Raw genomic sequence first — 19,565 nt, 5'->3', positions numbered from 1 at the left:
AGATTTCAACAAAGTGAAAAAAAAATCCAGATTCTAACACATTGTTTTTATGTTGATGAATTTGTTTATATAGAAACATGCTTCATGTGCCAGCTTTGAACTCTACAGCTGAGTGACAGTAAAATCAGAAATGTCTTTCTGCATCGCAGCGTAGAACGAGACAAGCCAGCATTTGATAACCGGCTTTGAAGAAAGTCTGTAGTCTGTGGCATCCACCCTACAGATACATTCATAGATTAAACAGATGTATAATACAAGAAAAAAAATCAGCAGTGTACGTATTGTTTATCACGTACCAGCTCGCGCTCACTTCTTGGTCATTTATCTTTAGAGTTGGTGTTTGTGATCCTTGAATCTCCTCATATGAAGCATCGGTTTTTCCTTTAATATTATCCACAGTTATTTATCCCATGTTGGTTTAATAATTAAAGCAAGTTACAAATCAAAATGTTCTATTTGATTGCTAAATTGTTGATACATGTTTAACAAGTGAAGCACTCTTACCTAAAATGCCTGTCAACTTGACATCTTTTGGCTGTTGCTGAACAGCAGGCCACAGAAACACGTCCCCGTTTTCCTTGTGAAGCAGAATAATGACACGGATATTTCCCATGGTGACGTCTAATTCATCGCTCCGTAGAATCAGAGACACGCTGTTGAAACAGAGAAGCTGATGAGTAAATTCTAGCTCTCAGATTAATAAAGAGGCTATAACAAACTGTACATAAATTTAGTGAAACACGTATAGTTTGAGCAGTATTTACTCCTCTGTTTTGTTTTGGGTCAGTTCCTGGCCCCACAAAAACTCAACATGATTCTGTCCGTCGTGGTATCTGATAGACGTTGTGCTTATTGTCAGATGATGGTTTGTTTTGTAATGAAAGGCAATGTTATGGAACCCACTTTGTCCAGTCATGGATTCTCCGTTCACAGAGAACTCTAGGACACACAGTACAAAACATTTCATTCAAGAAAAAGACGACTTTCAAACAGATGTGCATGTAGTAAATGTGTAATAGTAACCTGATGCTGAATCCTGGAGGAGTCTGAGTTTGTGAGGAACAGGAACGTCAAAACAAAGTGGCTTAGACTGACCAACAACAGACAGCAGGAAACGACTGCTGTGAACTGCTGGAGCTGAGACAAAACATAACCAAATGCAGCATCATAATTATTAAATAAAAATTGTATAATAATTAAGTTTGTGAGCACTGTATGTACCTGACATTGTAGGAAGAACATTTACACTCCCTTGAACCATGGGCCATTGATCTAAAAAAGAGGTTTAGTCATTAAAAAGCCAAATACAGGCTATTAATAATAAAGTTTTCCATGCTAAGTCAGTTTATCAATAAGTGAAATTGTTCTTATTATTAAAGGTTTTTGGACAAAGAATGGTACACTGTCATACATACCATCAGCATCCAGAAAAACAAAGCTTGGGACTGGGAAAAAAAAAAAAAAAGTTAGGCATTATATAAACAAAACAATACTTTCATTTCTTATCAAGTACAATAATGCAAAAACTGATAATTCGACAAGACATACTGTACATGATATGCACATGACAACTGTGTACATTCATTATTAAATCTGCTTGATAGCAAATACATGTAACAAATGCATAGCAGAAAAGAAATGAAACCACCTACTTGCAGCTTGATAAGGATATCCACCTGAAAACAAAGTGGGGTTTTTTTGTTTGTTTTTTTGTAAGCATGAATCAAAGATCTGTTTATTATAAATTTGTTATCAATATGTGTTTTATTGCAATCCCTCCATTTTACACCTTTACCCTATTTGCATAGCCTTTTTTTTCCACCAAAATACAAAAAAAAAAAAACTTGATATTCTGTCAATAAGTAAATAAACAAATAATACATGGAGGGGGTTCAAAGCAGTATTTAGAAAAAGGAATAATCTTAATGATCATGGTCAGTTGAACACTGCTTGGTGTGAACACTATGGAAACTATAGGTTGCAATTTACTTTTTCCATAACAGACATACCACGGAGCCCTGGATGATGAAGCACATGAGAAGCACCACCACCAGCAACACCACCACCTCCATATGCTAATGCTGGGATATAAAACAAATGAATATATATTTGGCAGAGTATGCAGGTTTTCTCTAATCCCCCTTCCCCTTTCTTGAAATAAGTGTTGGAGAAGATGGTAAAGAGGTTTGTTTTCATCTGAAAATTCATCTCAAAACTCTGTTAAGTGACTAAAAAAAAAGAGAGAAGTGTTATTCACTGTATACAGCTGTCACAAACAAAGAATTATAACACAAAATGAAGAAGAAATGCTTAAGATTTTGCACTCATTTTTGACATTGAGTGGAAAATATCAGGCTTTTTCGTGTTAGCTCGACTGTTGATTTTATTGAACCAAAAAGAGACATACTGAAGTTCATGTCAGTTTTTACCTATGCTGCTAAAATATTTTGTCAAAAAAGTGTCCAATATTAAATTAGAACTTTTCACAAGTGATCTAAGACTTTTGAACTCTCTTGTGTATAAAAAGTAATAAAATAGCTAAATATATCAAGTTCATGACATATAAAGTGTTTTTTATCATATTTTATTAGATGCATCGTTTAACCTATGATGCAATTGATGCAAATCTTTTCATATAATCACTGTTTATTGTGCTGTCTAAAATTAAATATTAAAGGTACATTTTTGCCCTAGTAAAAAAATTTATATATTTAAAATACATTTATTTCATTCTAAGTATAGTTCAAATCTTACTGACTTACTGATATAAAAGTTATAATTCAACTTTATTTGGAGTACTACTTGTGCACAATGCACATTTCTTAATATTAGGCCTAAAATGTGTTTTAATGTCAATCCTGATGAGGACTGTAGGATTTTTATGTCTTTATGTCAGTCTTTAAATGCAAGATATTTAAAGTGAACCTGAAGTATACTTGCAATAGTTCCACTTTAGCACGATCAATTATATTTCATTCTATGTTTAGCTGGACTTCAGCACTACTTCCACACAATTAAAGTGCATTAAGTACAAAATGAGTTGTTCCAATTTAGTACACTTAAGTATACCAGTTTAGTATACTACAAGTACAGTTGCAGGTAATTTTTAATCAGTACATAAATATGTAAATGTATTTGTAGTACACTTAACATGAAATAAATGTATTTCGAATATATTTTTATATATTTATTTTTCACCTGGGTGTACATTTTTCTTTATAAGTTTTCCAAGTTTCTAGAACTTCTTAGTTCTTACCTTGATGTCTGGATGGCTCTTCTCCCTCTTTGGGTTTGTCGGCAACTTCCACTTCACCTTCTTGTGGCTTGGTAACAACCATAGAGGTGAGGGGAGTGACAAACTGGTATTTCAGGGAGAGTTTAAGAGCTTCTTTCTTTTCATCCTCTTTCTCTTGTCCTTTAAGAAGCACCCTGAGACAGAAAGATGTCTTCAATGTTCAACTTAAATCGCAGAATTTCATATTACTCATAAACTTACTGTCTCTCCAGAAGCTGCTTCACTGTAAGGTAGGCCCACAATCTCTGCATGAAATCTTCATTCTCAGGAGGGACATCTCTGGGGTCTTTTGTCATTATAGTGTCCTGATACGTCACATTACTGCCTTTCTGCTCAGAAATAAAAATACTAGTGAGCATTTAAATCAGGAATGCTGTCAGTACCACTTTTCATTTTAATCAGGAATGCTGTCAGTACCACTTTCATTCATAACCCACTACAAAAACAAAGCTATTATTCTCAACTTCTACACAATCGACCAATGATCCTCATAATATGCCGCTAAAGAGAGAAGACTAGTGAAGATCTTACTGATACTGCGATGACTTCAGTGGTGAAACTCTCCACACTGTTGTCTGTGATTTGTCCCGACACCACAATCTCAGAGCCATTGAAGTACAAGCTAAAGCTGGTCTTGGTAAGTTTTGTCCCTCCTGGGTATTTAAGTTGAATATCACTGAGGAGAGGGACGGCAACTTCATCATAGAAGCCCTAAAAATCAAACAAACTTTAAATGTGCTCAAACAAAGTTCAACATTGAGGATGAATTCACAGACGATCGTCTGTAGTTCACCTGCAGCTGTAGATCAGCGTCCGAATCTTCATAAATCCTGCGAGCAACTCCACCATTTTCCAGTGACATCTTTGTCAGGAAGTCAAAATTTACATCATATCCAAAACCAAGACAATAGAGGGGAAACTTTGTCCCAATGGCCTCTTTAATATTGGCCATTATCTTATCTATGTTGGTTTCACCTGTTTAAAAATCATAATTGGATGTTTTTGAGTTATTTGAGTGATCATCAAGAGACACATTAGGCAATTTCATATTATTTGTTGTCTTATTCTCTTACTGAAAAAGATAGAAGCCAAATTGGTCATGATAATACCAAACAGGTCTGCTAATAAACCCTGTATATTATAGGATGGCAGTTAAAGTGTTGTTCTATTCATGAAGCTGACTGAGTAAACTAATGCTATGATAAAACACCATTTAGCGTGTGTTTGTCAGTGTGAATCTGTGCCTGAAGTGGGATCTCCATCAGTCAGCAGGATCAGGATGGAGGCTGTTCCCTCTCGTGGATGTCGACTGATCATGTCCACTCCTTGCAGAACTGCAGCGTTTATGTCTGTGGCTGAAGAAAGACCAAACATAGTTGTGTCACTGTGAGGTTCAACTTTCTTACTCCTTATTTAGCATTAGCACTGTAACTCACCTCCTCTATCTCTGATCTCCTTCACAAAAGATTTCGCATTCTCCAGGTTTGTCTCAGTAGCTTTGAGGAGTTCACGCTTCCATAAGCTAACCTCACTGTCAAATGTGATCAATCCAAAGTGGTCGTCCTCATCAAGATCACTCAAAATCCTTAGCAGTGCCAAACGAGTCTAAGGAAAAACACTCCTGTCAGCAGATCTGGAAGTTATTCTTTCTCCATTACGACTGCATATTACCAGACATGGACAGTTTTGTTACTAACTTTTAACAAAACATTGGCAAACTGATTTCAATAGAGAAATCCCTGTTGTTGTTGTTGTTGTTTTCAGCATGGAAATGCAGAATGCTGCAAGATACTCCAAGAAAGTTCTTCGAGTGTTTTTCCATCAAAACATTTCATAGCTCATTATATGCTTTTGAGTTGGCTGGAATGTTGACATTTACCTGGTGTATTTTTTTGCCATGCATAGAGCCACTCCGGTCAATGATAAACACCACATTTTTGGGAATACGTGGAACATCAGAGGGTGCAAAGTAGTGGACGAAATAGCCATTTGATACCTGAGAGAACAGAGAAGTACATTATGAAGATCACTGATGCCTTTTTACATGGTCACGGTCGTGATTTTTGCCAAAATCTTAACATATTTTTCTCTTTTAAAGCATGTTATTGAAAATGTACCACAACTTCTCCTTGGGGATTTTGTCTCTCAACATCATATGTTATAAGCAGGTCTCCATTCAACCCATTTTCTCCACAGCTTTTACACGTGGTCTGTTGATCTCGTGTGGGGTAGAAGGTCACCCATGCCTGAAACAATCAGTTTGGTCATCTGATATTTTTATTTGAAGTGTATGTGCATATTGAGAGCATCTAAACTGTGTTTTAACCCTCATTTAAACTCTTACGTCTTTGTCTGCTCTGGTGATTTTGATGGCATTGGTCAGATCACCGGTGCTCAAATCTCCTTTCACCTCCAAGAAGGAAATTCCTGGTTTCTCTTGGATATGCACATCTATCTGATGTAAGTAAAAGAAACATTATCTCTCTATCCATCTAAATTGATTATCCATCTCCTCCTTGTATCTTCTTCTACCTTGAAGTCAGCCACCGGCTGCATCGGTTGGGCATTGATGAGTAGCTCATATTTGCCGAGGCGGCGCTTTAGCAGTTCCTCGTAGGTCAACTCAAAGGTCACTTTACTAAGAGCAGCCACAGTCACTGAAGTTTTAAAGTCCTCTAAAGTCCTTCCAACAGATCTGAAATAGAAATAAATCTCTGCATATTACTAAACATGCTATATATACATATTTTTATGGACCTAATTTTAATAAATTCCTGTATTTGAAGTGTCTGGCAATTTGTGCTCTTTGTACTGCTTGATTGTATTGCTGCTGAGCTTCTTCTTTTTCCTTCACAACCCCATCATATGTTTTTCCCTCTATGGTCCTATGGAGAAAATGACATTCTCTTAACATACCAGAAACTCAGACATATTGCATAAAATAATTTTCCATCAAACACAAATGGTAGCACCACTTAATATGTTTTGTTTGTATTAAAGCATTTAGCTACTATATCTTTAATACATTGAAAAGTACAAAAATCAATAAATCTTTTTTTGCTCTTGTTTGGCTGCACCAGATGGACCTGATCTGATGGCCACATACTATAAATGGCTTCTTTATCTCTTTATTTCTACTTATATAACACTACTCTTGTTCACCCACATTCTGAATTTGCTGATGAAGGCATTCTTGGGAATCTTGACCTCAAACTGGATCCCTTGAGATTCATTTAGTGTGTTCGCAACACGGCTTGTGATGACTGTTGTGGCGTAGCGACTGGTGACCGTGGAGTTAATGTAGAAGCTGTATATATCCACATTTTGTTTCTGTTGAGACATCAACAGTACACAAAAATAGAAGTATACTCATATTGTATAATAGAAAGTGATTGGCTGGTGCACATTCACTCCTCCTTTTCGTACAGGATTGCTCAAATGTTTACTGTTTGGAAATGGCATGAAGAAAAGGCCTTTGGACTAAAAGACAAATATGCTTTGATGATTGCATCTCAGTGTACACAATTGAGCAACAGAAAGTTAGATAGATAGTTCTGTCAACAATAGTATTATAACATAATCAACATGAAAATACTGTTGAATATATCAACATAGAAACCAAGCAGTTGAAAACGGTTCATTTTGTACATTGCGTTGTGGTTTTATAAAAAAAAAAAAAAAAAAAAAAAAAAATGATATATAGATTTTATGAAAAGCTAATTCATATTCAATCAAAATACATGATACGCTACTGTTCAAATGTTTGGGATTTTTTACAAATGTTTTTTTAAAGACACCTATGCTCACCAAGGATGTATTCATTTAATCATAAATATAATAAAACAGTAATTTTATATTTGATTTGTTATTTTGTGAAATATTATTGCAATTTAAAATAACAGTTTACATTTATAAATGTAATTTATTCCTGTATTTTCAGCTTCATTACGCCAGTCTTCTGTCACATGATCCTTCAGAAATCTGCTGATAATATGCTGATTTGCTGTTCAAGAAACATTATTTCTTAATTAATGTCAAAAACAGTTGTGCTGCTTAATATTTTTGTGGAAACATGATACATTTTTTCAGGATTCTTTAATGAATAAAATATTTTATAACATTAGAACTGTCTTTCTTGTCACTTTTAATTAGTTTAAGTGTATATTCAACATGTATAAGTAGATATACATAATTTGTCTGAACCTTCATTTTAGGTAAAGACATTTAATCTGTTTTTTTGGTTTTTTTTTCATCCTGATTTGACTCAGTCTTCTTCATCTTGAACTAAAATTTGACCCTCACCTTCTTAACAGGATCAGAAGTGGCTGAGATGAGAAAGACGCCCAAGAGAATCAGCCGGAGAGCTGCTCGATCCATCATGACCTGCACAGGAAACTGACCTCCAAATGCACACTGCTTTTAAACTCTAGTCCACATCATGCTATTGGCTATTATTGACCGGATACAGGAACCTCCCCCTTTATTTGCAATCAGAGTCTCTTGATCCCCACATAAGTCAATATCAAAGCATGCTTTTCTAGAAAATATGTTACTGATATAATTTGTAAATACATTCTGTAGAAGCTTGGTGTTGTGCTTTTATTTATAATATCAAGACAGGACTACAAAAATGCATATTTTCCAGGAATAAGCACCAATCAAAGGGTTACTATGTATAGATACAATTTTTGGTGTTAAATTTTAATTGCTGTTTTAAATGGTGAGTAAATCTTGCACTCTAAAACAAAAGATTATATACAGATGGAAATCACTTTAAATTAATATTTGGGTTGACTACTGATGTGAAATGATTGTACATGGTTATCAAAGCATGCAAAAGATGTGGTACATAGACAGGAAATAACTATTTCAATAGATGACAGTTTTAGAGCTCATAAACAATGTCCATTTTAAGAATATGTTATATTATTGAAAAGGTCAGCACGATAATGGACAATTAATTTTATTATTTATTTAACTCTACAGCTCAGTGACAGTGAAGTCAGAGAGCTCTCGCTGCACAACAGCCTGGAATGGTACAAGCCAACATCCAACCGCAGGAGCAGAAGAAAATCTGTAGTCCTTCACCATCACCCTGAAATAACAACATACACTTACTTAAAGATATATAATAAAAGCATATGCCAAAATGCAGTTTTATGGAAGTTCAGCTAAATGTACAATACTGGTCAAAAGTTTGTAATAATCAAGATTTGAAAAATTGAGCACCAAATTAAAATATGATTTCTGAAAGATTGTGTGACACTGAAGACTATATAAAATATTTTTATTAAATATGATTTACCTTTATTTTTAATATAATTTATCATAATCTCTCTGTCTTGAGTTTTTCCTTAATTAATCAAAAAAAATTTAAAATATTTTTATTATTTAATCAATTTTAAATTGTTGTGTTTTTTTATTGTTTTCTTTGGTAGTTTTCTTTTATTGATGGTTTTTTAAGTTTTATTTTGTTGTTTGTGATTTTGGTTTATAGTTATATGAAATATCAGCATCTCCTTAAAATATTACCCACAGACATTGTAATTTTTTGTGAGTTTTGGATTAATAACCACAATATCATCACTGACATCACTGCTGATACACAACGTATGATTGATTTTGTGATACTCTTACCTAAAATACCCGACAACTTGACATCTTTTGGCTGTTGCTGAACAGCAGGCCACAGAAACACATCCCTATTTTTCTTGTGAAGCAGAATAACGACACGGATATTTCCCATGGTGACGTCTAATTCATCGCTCCGTAGAACCAGAGACACGCTGTTGAAACAGAGAAGCTGATGAGTAAATTCTAGCTCTCAGATTAATAAAGAGGCTATAACAAACTGTACATAAATTTAGTGAAACGTGAATAGTTTGAGTAGTATTTACTCCTCTGTTTTGTGTTGGGTCGGTTCTTGGCCCCACAAAAACTCAACATGATTCTGTCCGTCGTGGTATCTGATAGACGTTGTGCTTATTGTCAGATGATGGTTTGTTTTGTAATGAAAGGCAATGTTATGGAACCCACTTTGTCCAGTCATGGATTCTCCGTTCACAGAGAACTCTAGGACACACAGTACAAAACATTTCATTCAAGAAAAAGACCACTTTCAAACGGATGTGCATGTAGTAAATGTGTAATAGTAACCTGATGCTGAATCCTGGAAGAGTCTGAGTTTGTGAGGAACAGTAACGTCAAAACAAAGTGGCATAGACTGACCAACAACAGACAGCAGGAAACGACTGCTGTGAACTGCTGGAGCTGAGACAAAACATAACCAAATGCAGCATCATAATTATTCAATAAAAACTGCATAATAAGTTTGAGAGCACTTTATGTACCTGGCATTGTAGAAAGAACAGTTACACTCCCCAGAAACATGGGCTTTTGATTTAAGACCAAAAGAAGGTGTAACCGATCAAATTAGACTTTTTTTTTAAATTTTGTATGCATTCACCTTACACAAGGCAGAATCAAAGTTACAGCATTTTCATACATACCAGAGACCATTCTGCCACGAGGATCAAAATCTAAAAAAAGGGGTTTAGTCATTAAAAAGTCAAAGACAGGCAATTTGTGCAATAATTCAATTTTTCATGCTAAGTAAGTTTATCAATAAGTCACAGCACTCATAATGTAATAATAAAATCAATAAATTATGAAAAATATATGCATTTTTGAAATAATTAAATAGAGAAATTATTTAATTATTTAGTAATTAAACCATACCAAATGTGATAATAACTCTCAAAAACACAAGTTATTCATAAAACATTTCATAATAATTACTATCACAAAACTAGAGCTAAATTGAAATTACATTTAAAAATATTAAAAATGTATTTTCATGATTAAAATATATTTTCAAATGTTTCACATTAGAAGGCTTCATTTCAGAATCACACATAATGCCTTATTTTATTCTTTGTCTTTGTCACTGAAAATCAAAGAGCATTTGATTTCGTTTAGCTAAAATTGAATTATTATTATTATTGTTGTCGTTATAAAAGGTTTTTGGACATAAAATGTTGGAACATTGTCATACATACCCTCAGCTACTGGATATGAAGCTGGGAATGAAAAAAGGTTTAGTGATTAAAAAGACTTTAATTTCTTATCAAGTACAATAATTTACATTAACTTAATAATTGGATATAAGTAATAATTAGTAATTATAAGTAATAATTTAACATAAAATAATTAAACAAGACAACCATGATATGTACATGGCAGCTGTGTTTATTACAGAATCTGGTTGATAAATGTAGAAGAGAAAAGAAATTAAACCACTTACGTCTAGCCAGAATACGCTCAGAGCGATATCGTCCACCTGAAAACAAAGTGCTGTTTTTTTATGTTGTAAGCATGAATCAAAGATCTGTTAATTACGAATTTGTTTTCACTACATTTGCTTTATTGCAATCCCACCATTTTACACCTTTACCCCATTTGCCTACTGGCTTTAAGCCCCCCCCCCCCCTGAACCACCAAAATTTGCCTAGCCCTTTCCAATCCCCCCCCCCCCCCCCCAGTATTTAGAAAAAGGGCTAGTCTTAGTGATGTGATCATTTTGATTTGAATACTGCTTAATCTGAACACTATGGAAGCAACAAGATAAGAAGGGGCACATTTTCCTTTGGTTTTTATTAGTGGTGTTATTATTAGTGATGTGATCATTAAAAAAAGGTTTCCTTTACACGTGATGTGTCCTGTACCCACGTAAGCTGATCCTGGGATATAATACAAAATTCACCTAATTTAAGAAAATTCTTCAATATCATAATGATGTGATAGTGTCGATTTGAAAACTATAATTGGTCTGAACATTATGGAAGCTATAAGAGGGGGTATGTTTTCCTTTACACATGATTTACCTATTAAAAGAAGAAAGCTTTTAGAAAAAGAAGAAAAACTGCATACCACGCAACACTGGAAAAGCTGCTGCTGGACTGGGTTGTCTTGGCTGATATTGGTACAGACTAAATCCTGGTGCTGGGAAATGAAAAAAAAAAAAGTACTTCAAGGCAGATGCAGTATATTAAGGTAAGCATGAAATAAAATTTATGTATTTTCTAAATGCATGTTATAAATCTTATTGTGAACTATTCATGTATGTGCTTCACTTTTTCAATTATGACCATGTAATTTTTTATCAAAATATCATAACCAGTCTTGTCATGAAAGACTTCTCTCTGGTGACATATGCAGGGCTTAAATCCAATTAACGACTAATTCAATGTAAATTTTTCGATAAGCTGTTTCACTTGGATGTGCATCACAATATGGAAGAACAGATCTGTCACTACTTTAAATTCTCTGCTGTAAATAGAGTACATGAACTGTTTGTTTCATCATTTTATACTTACGTCCAAAAGGACCGTTAGGTACAGGACGCGGGTGCACTGCATTAAAATACAAAGAGAAAAGTGTTATTCACTCTGTACAGTGGCCAGCAAAACTCCATTCCTGAAGAAATGTCCATTTCTTTGCTTTATAATAGAAATTAAAGTTGCTCTAACTGAAAAAGACATGGATACTGTTGTATACATCGTGCTTGCTTTAAATCAATCTACTGTATAAAGTGCTAAATAAATAAATTAAACTTGACTGGAGTGCAGAATTGCAGAGCTCAGGCAAACATATCAACATAGATCAGATGCTTTCTTAACTGTGGTTTTCTCACCACTGTGTTCTGTTGATTGATTTATTTTGTTATGGATAGGAAAGCATGCAGAACAAATTTTACATATTCATCATTACAGCAGTGTAGGCAGTATCAGGACGTTCGCCCTATGGTAAACCGCTGTTTGGGTATTTCTAATGTCTTTTTAGTCCTATAAGCGAAGAATGCTAAAGAACTTTTCCATGTGTATGTAAAGGCCTTAACATGTAGGATGCACAAATGAAGTAGCTTCTTTTAATCATCTTTTATTTATTAGATATATTTGATAGACATGGATGGTTAATACATTTGTTTAAAATCTTCATATTGCTGCAGTTTATTTAGCTTTATAAAATGGACCTTGCACAAGGTTTGTACACTTTCATTTATAACATTAGTGCAACTTTTCAGTTCTCACCTGGAGGTCTGGGCGGCGCTTCTCCCTCTTTGGGTTTGTCGGCAACTTCCACTTCACCTTCCTGTGGCTTGGTAACAACCATAGAGGTGAGGGGAGTGACAAACTGGTATTTCAGGGAGAGTTTAAGAGCTTCTTTCTTTTCATCCTCTTTCTCTTGTCCTTTAAGAAGCACCCTGAGATAAAAAGATGTCTTCAATGTTCAACTTAAATCGCAGAATTTCATATCACTCATAAACTTACTGTCTTTCCAGAAGCTGCTTCACTGTAAGGTAGGCCCACAATCTCTGCATGAAATCTTCATTCTCAGGAGGGACATCTCTGGGGTCTTTTGTCATTATAGTGTCCTTATACGTCACATTACTGCTTTTCTGCTCAGAAATAAAAATACTAGTGAGCATTTTAATCAGGAATGCTGTCAGTACCACTTTCATTCATAACCCACTACAAAAACAAAGCTATTATTCTCAACTTCTACACAATCGACCAATGATCCTAATAATATGCCGCTAAAGAGAAGACTAGTGAAGATCTTACTGATACTGCGATGACTTCAGTGGTGAAACTCTCCACACTGTTGTCTGTGATTTGTCCCGACACCACAATCTCAGAGCCATTGAAGTACAAGCTAAAGCTGGTCTTTGTAAGGTTTGTCCCTCCTGGGTATTTAAGTTGAATATCAGTGAGGAGAGGGACGGCAACTTCATCATAGAAGCCCTAAAAATCAAACAAACTTTAAATGCGCTCAAACAAAGTTCAACATTGAGGATGAATTCACAGACGATCGTCTGTAGTTCACCTGCAGCTGTAGATCAGCGTCCAAATCTTCATAAATCCTGCGAGCAACTCCACCATTTTCCAGTGACATCTTTGTCAGGAAGTCAAAATTTACATCATATCCAAAACCAAGACAATAGAGGGGAAACTTTGTCCCAATGGCTTCTTTCACATTGGCCATTATCTTATCTTTGTTGGTTTCACCTGTATGTAGCAATCACAAAGTGTGAAACTATATATTACCTATTCAAAAAAGTGCAAAAACACAAGATGTGCTGATTGACAATATTAATGTTTAAGGCAGTTCTAATGCCACTTTTCCTTTAAAAAGCTAAATGTTGGCAGTGGGTGTTTGTATGTATCAGTGTTTCTGTGCCTGAAGTGGGATCTCCATCAGTCAGCAGGATCAGGATGGAGGCTGTTCCCTCTCGTGGATGTCGACTGATCATGTCCACTCCTTGCAGAACTGCAGCGTTTATGTCTGTGGCTGAAGAAAGACCAAACATAGTTGTGTCACTGTGAGGTTCAACTTTCTTACTCCTTATTTAGCATTAGCTCTGTAACTCACCTCCTCTATCTCTGATCTCCTTCACAAAAGATTTCGCATTCTCCAGGTTTGTCTCAGTAGCTTTGAGGAGTTCACGCTTCCATAAGCTAACCTCACTGTCAAATGTGATCAATCCAAAGTGGTCATCCTCATCAAGATCACTCAAAATCCTTAGCAGTGCCAAACGAGTCTAAAGAATGTCAGCACATCTGGAATTTACACATCTTTCTCCATTATGAATGCATATTCACATTTACCAGAGATGGACAGCTTTGTTTTGTTTTGTTTGTTTGTTTTACTAATTTAAAGAAAGCAACTTCACATTGACTTCAATACAGAAATCCCTGTCCTTTTACCATGATAATGCAAAATGGTGCGAGATCCTCCAAGAATGGTTTACCGTCAAAACATTTCACAGCTCATTATATGCTTTTGATTTGGCTGAAACGTTGACATTTACCTGGTCTATTTTTTTGCCGTGCATAGAGCCACTTCGGTCAATGATAAACACCACATTTTTGGGAATACGTGAAACATCAGAGGGTGCAAAGTAGTGGACGAAATAGCCATTTGATACCTGAGAGAACAGAGAAGGATATAATTCTAGAATACCATTCATGTCTTTTTACATGGCCATTCTTTCATTCTTTCTGTTTCAGTCATATTATTTTACTCTTTTAAAGCATGTTATTGAAAATGTACCACAACTTCTCCTTGGGGATTTTGTCTCTCAACATCATATGTTATAAGCAGGTCTCCATTCAACCCATTTTCTCCACAGCTTCTACACGTGGTCTGTTGATCTCGTGTGGGGTAGAAGGTCACCCATGCCTGAAAGGATCAGTTTGGTCATCTGGTAACTTTATTTGAAGTGTATGTGCATATTGAGAGCATCTAAACTGTGTTTTAACCCTCATTTAAACTCTTACATCTTTGTCTGCTCTGGTGATTTTGATGGCATTGGTCAGATCACCGGTGCTCAAATCTCCTTTCACCTCCAAGAAGGAAATTCCTGGTTTCTCTTGGATGTGCACATCCATCTGATGTAAGTAAAAGAAACATTATCTCTCTGTCCATATAAATTGATTATCCATCTCCTCCTTGTATCTTCTTCTACCTTGAAGTCAGCCACTGGCTGCATCGGTTGGGCATTGATGAGTAGCTCATATTTGCCGAGGCGGCGCTTTAGCAGTTCCTCGTAGGTCAACTCAAAGGTCACTTTACTAAAAGCAGCCACAGTCACTGACGTTTTAAAGTCCTCTAAGGTCCTTCCAACAGATCTGAAATAGAAATAAATCTCTGCATATTACTAAACATGCTATATATACATATTTTATGGACATAATTTAAATAAATTCCAGTACTTGACCAGTCCAGCACTTTGTCCTCGAGATACTGCTTGATTGTATTGCTGCTGAGCTTCTTCTTTTTCCTTCACAACCCCATCATATGTTTTTCCCTCTATGGTCCTATGGAGAAAATGACACAATGACATTTCTTTTAACATTAATTTCCATCACACACAAATGGTAGCACTATGTTTGTTTGTATTAAAGCATTTGTACTGTTAACTATTTCTTGTACTTAAAAAGTACAAACAGATTATTTATTCTTGGAAGAAGATAGAATTTATATATATATATATATATATAAAACATGTTTTTTCTTGTTTGGCTGCACCAGATGGACCTGATCTGATGGCCACATGCTATAAATGGCTTCGTTATCTCTTTATTTCTACTTATATAACACTACTCTTGTTCACCCACATTCTGAATTTGCTGATGAAGGCGTTCTTGGGAATCTTGACCTCAAACTGTATCTCTTGAGATTCATTCAATGTGTTTGCAACGCGGCTTGTGATGACTGTTGTGGCGTAGCGACTGGTGACCGTGGAGTTAATGTAGAAGCTGTATATATCCACATTTTGTTTCTGTTGAGACAATGAATAGTAAACTCATATTAAAGTATAGTCAAAGTGATTGGCTTGCGCATGTTAACTCCTCCAGTTTGTTTAGAATTGCTCAAATATTTACTGCTCAAAAATGGGTTGGAGAAAAGGCCTTTGGACTAAAAGACAAATACGTTTTGATGACAATATCTCAGTGTACACAATTGAGCAACAGAAAGTTAGATAGATAGTTCTTTCAAACTGCATTTTACTGTCAACAATGGCATTAAAGACATAATCAAAATACTGTTGAAAATCTCAACAGAGAAACCACGCAGCTGAGAACAAATGGTTAGTTTTGTACATTGCGTTGTGGTTTTAGCTAGAAAAAACCTAAGACAGATAGATTACTGTATACAACAAACTATATAATCAAAATACATGATACATTACTGTATAAAAGTTTGGGGTTCCTATAGATTTATTTTTTTTATTTTTGAAAGAAGTCTATGCTCACCAAGGCTGCATTTATTTGACAAAAATACAACAAAAACAGTAATTGTGTGAAAAAATATTGCAACATTATTGCAGTTTATTTAAAAAAAAAAAAATTCTGTGACGCATGGCTGAATTTTCAGCATCATCACTCCAGTCTTCAGTGTAACATTACCCTTCAGAAATCATTATCATATGTTGGTTAGCTGCTCAAGAAACATTGTGCATTAATTAATGTTGCAAACAGTTGTGCTGCTTCATATTTTTGTGGAAACATGAGACATTTTTTCACGATTCTTTGATGAATAAAGTTCAAATGAACAGCATTTATTTGACTTAGAAATATGTTGTAACATCCAAATTATATTTATGGTCACTTTTGATCAGTTTAATTAATAAAAGTATATTTAAAAAAAATTACTGACCTTAAATTTTTGAACAGTAGTGTATATTCTAAACTAGATTAAGACAAGATCTAGCTTGTCTTAATCTTAAATACAGATATTAAATCTGTTGTTTTATACTGGTAGTGTATTTTAGAATTTTGTCCTTTTCAACTTGAACTAAAATTTGACCCTCACCTTCTTAAAAGGATCAGAAGTGGCTGAGATAAGAAAGACGCCCAAGAGAATCAGCCGGAGAGCTGCTCGATCCATCATGACCTGCACAGGAAACTGACCTCGAAATGCACACTGCTTTTAAACTCTAGTCCACATCATGCTATTGGCTATTATTGACCGGATGAAGAAACCTCCCCCTTTATTTGCAATCAGAGTCTCTTGAACCCCACATAAGTCAATATCAAAGCATGCTTTTCTAGAAAATATATTATCTCATTTGTAAATGCATTTTGTAGAAACTTGTTGTTAAGCTTTTATTTATATTATCAGGCAGGACCACAAAAAAACAAAAGACAAAAAAAAAAAAAAAACAATCGAAAAAATTTTAGTATGCAATTTTAATTGCTATTTTATCACACATTTTGCCAGCTAAAGCCCAGGTGCATTTGTGTGGGCAAAGAAGAACACATTCAAAGACCGTGGTAATCAAAGAATGCTAAAGATGAAAATAACTTGGTCATGCCAATAGACAACAATTTCACAGCTATTTGACCAACAATGCCCATTTAACGAATATGTTATCTTACTGAAAAGGGCAGTTTGATAATAGACAGTAAAAATTATTTTTTTATTTATTTAACTCTACTGCTGAAGGACAATGAAGTCAGAGAGCTCTCGCTGCGCAACAGCCTGGAATGGTACAAGCCAACATCCAACCGCAGGAGCAGAAGCAAATCTGTAGTCCTTCACCATCACCCTGAAATAACAACATACACTTACTTAAAAATGCCAAGATGCAGTTTTATGGAAATTCAGCTATATGTACTGTACACTACTAGTCAAAAGTTTGGAATAATCAAGATTTGAATAATTAAGCACCAAATCAGCATATAAGAATGATTTCTGAAGTATCATGTGACACTGAAGACTGGAGTAATGATGCTGAAAAGTCAGCTTTGCATCACAGGAATAAATGACATTTTAAATATATTAAAATTGACAACAGTTTATTTTAAATTGTAATACTTTTTCACAATATTATTGTTTTTTACTGTATGTTTTGGTCACTTAAATGTAGCCTTGGTGAGCATAGGAAACTTCTTTCAAAAACGTAAAAAAACAAACAAAACAAACTAGTATACATTCATTGATCACTTACCAAGATGTCTTCACTTCTTTGTCCTTTAACTTCAAAGTTGGGGTTTGTGATCCTGGGATCTCCTCGTATGAAATATCAGCCTCTCCAAATATAATCCACAGATATTGTAATTTTTTTCCCAGTGTTGGTTTATTAACCACAATATCATCACCGACAGACCATCTTCGTTATCAGAAGAGATTAAGTATTGTGTTGATATAGTGTGACTGATTAGTGACTCTCTCACCTAAAATACCCATCAAACTGACATCTTTTGGTTGTTGCCAAATGGCAGGCCACAGAAAAATGTCACCGTCTTTTTTATGAAGAAGAATAACAACGCGGATGTTTCCCATGGTAACATCCATTTCATTGCTCCGCAGAATCAGAGAGACACTGATGAAACAGAATTAAGGGCCGTTCACACCAAGAACTATAACTATCAATTCTACCTCAATATCACAAAATGACTTTAAAAAATGAGAAAGAAATTTATATTTTTTCAAATTTGTAAATATTTTCATTTGACAAATTCTCTAAATTTATGAAAAGGTAAACAAACAATTAATTTATATTTTTTTACTGTTTAAGCATATTACTTTTCTCTCTCAAGGTGGGTGAGGTCTTGCTCCCATGAAAACTTAACCGTTTTTTGCCCATCATCGTAGATCATTTCAGTAGTGTTGAGCAGAAGGTGGTGATTAGTTTTGTAATGAATTGCAATTTGACTGAAGCCTTCTCCTCCAAATGACTCAAGTTGGCCATTCATAGAGAACTCTGATTAAAGAGTACAAACAAACATTACAGTGAGATTTTGCTTAAATTAACAAATGCAAGCAATGGAATATTACTGTTCATTAAAACAAACTATACTAGAAATAGTATATACTAGAAACCAGATATCTGACCTGATAGGACATTCTGTTGGAGTCTGAATTTCTGAGCAAGAGGAACATCATAACAAAGTGGATGAGCATTACCAGAAGATTTCAAGACCCTAATGCTCATCGCTGAAGGACCAAAAAGGGAATGAAGGAATGAAAATAGGGAAATATGATGTCAGATGAATAGACACTGCACTATTTAAAATTAATACACACAAGGTCCACATACATGGAGGAGGAGAGGTTGTCAGAGGTTTCTGAGTTAGTCTTTCTATTCCTACTAGGGCTAAAAAAAAAAAAAAAAAAAAAAAAATCAATTGACACAATAATATGAATAAATACACAGCAATGTTGTAGAATTTATTGGTTTAATTTGTTAAAGTGTGAGTGGTGATGAGTTGTGTGAAATTTTGGTATGTATTACTAGTAATATGAATAAATACACAGCAAACATATCAATGTAGTAGGAGTTTATTTATTTATTATTAATTTTTATAAATCAGAAATCTTTCCCATAGACTCCCATTATCTGAGAAAAATTGCGCCTCTACAGGAGCAATTCCCGGGACTGAGGGATTTATTATTAATTTTTATAAATCAAAATCTCCCATAGACTCCCATTATCTGAGAAAAATTGCGCCTCTACAGGAGCAATTCCCGGGACTGAGAGGAGTTTCACTTTTAAATCGGTTAAAAATACATATAAATACATGAATTTATTTCACTCTGACAAGCTAAACCAACATATTTGAATATTACAGGGGTCAGGGCTTATTAAAAATGTATATCTGGCCACAGAACAGAGAGAAAGACGAGAGAGAATTCACCGCTCCGTTCAGCGAGTGGTCTCACAGCGGGCTCACAACAAACGAATTTATTCTTGTTTAAGACC

General features: G+C 34.8%; 2 protein-coding genes across 7 annotated transcripts; both read right to left on the bottom strand.

Annotated features, from left to right (window-relative positions):
* Window positions 1–25: 25 nt before the first annotated feature.
* On the bottom strand, window positions 26–16,831 carry LOC109074979 (inter-alpha-trypsin inhibitor heavy chain H3-like). Of its 6 annotated transcripts, none has more exons than XM_042766750.1 (23): window positions 16,673–16,831; window positions 15,475–15,638; window positions 15,070–15,174; window positions 14,823–14,985; window positions 14,635–14,745; window positions 14,408–14,536; window positions 14,166–14,282; window positions 13,727–13,895; window positions 13,535–13,645; window positions 13,181–13,362; window positions 12,919–13,098; window positions 12,625–12,752; window positions 12,385–12,557; window positions 11,671–11,709; window positions 11,225–11,296; window positions 10,599–10,634; window positions 10,354–10,374; window positions 9,805–9,834; window positions 9,452–9,565; window positions 9,193–9,367; window positions 505–653; window positions 297–381; window positions 26–217 (listed from the first exon to the last, which is right to left on the bottom strand). In XM_042766750.1, the coding sequence occupies exons 1-23, from the start codon at window positions 16,748–16,750 to the stop codon at window positions 103–105; spliced, it is 2,646 nt and encodes an 881-aa protein (XP_042622684.1). In that variant the 5' UTR covers window positions 16,751–16,831; the 3' UTR covers window positions 26–102. The 6 variants fall into 6 exon arrangements, with proteins under 6 accessions (XP_042622684.1, XP_042622683.1, XP_042622685.1 ...); XM_042766749.1 differs by lacking the exons at window positions 9,193–9,367; window positions 9,452–9,565 and adding exons at window positions 765–939; window positions 1,024–1,137; XM_042766751.1 differs by lacking the exons at window positions 9,193–9,367; window positions 9,452–9,565 and adding exons at window positions 765–939; window positions 1,024–1,137 and having other exon boundaries at window positions 11,671–11,706.
* Window positions 16,673–18,959, bottom strand: LOC109074978. Its single transcript, XM_019090971.2, has 6 exons — window positions 18,903–18,959; window positions 18,698–18,799; window positions 18,389–18,566; window positions 18,037–18,185; window positions 17,811–17,895; window positions 16,673–17,408 (listed from the first exon to the last, which is right to left on the bottom strand). The coding sequence occupies exons 2-6, from the start codon at window positions 18,795–18,797 to the stop codon at window positions 17,294–17,296; spliced, it is 627 nt and encodes a 208-aa protein (XP_018946516.1). The 5' UTR covers window positions 18,798–18,799; window positions 18,903–18,959; the 3' UTR covers window positions 16,673–17,293.
* Between the last annotated feature and the right edge of the window lie 606 nt (window positions 18,960–19,565).

This window comes from Cyprinus carpio, chromosome A11 (assembly GCF_018340385.1).
Source record: "Cyprinus carpio isolate SPL01 chromosome A11, ASM1834038v1, whole genome shotgun sequence".
Taxonomy (NCBI): Eukaryota; Metazoa; Chordata; class Actinopteri; order Cypriniformes; family Cyprinidae; genus Cyprinus; species Cyprinus carpio.
The sequence above is the reverse complement of the archived record's forward strand: the minus strand, read 5'-3'. Positions and strand labels throughout refer to the sequence as shown.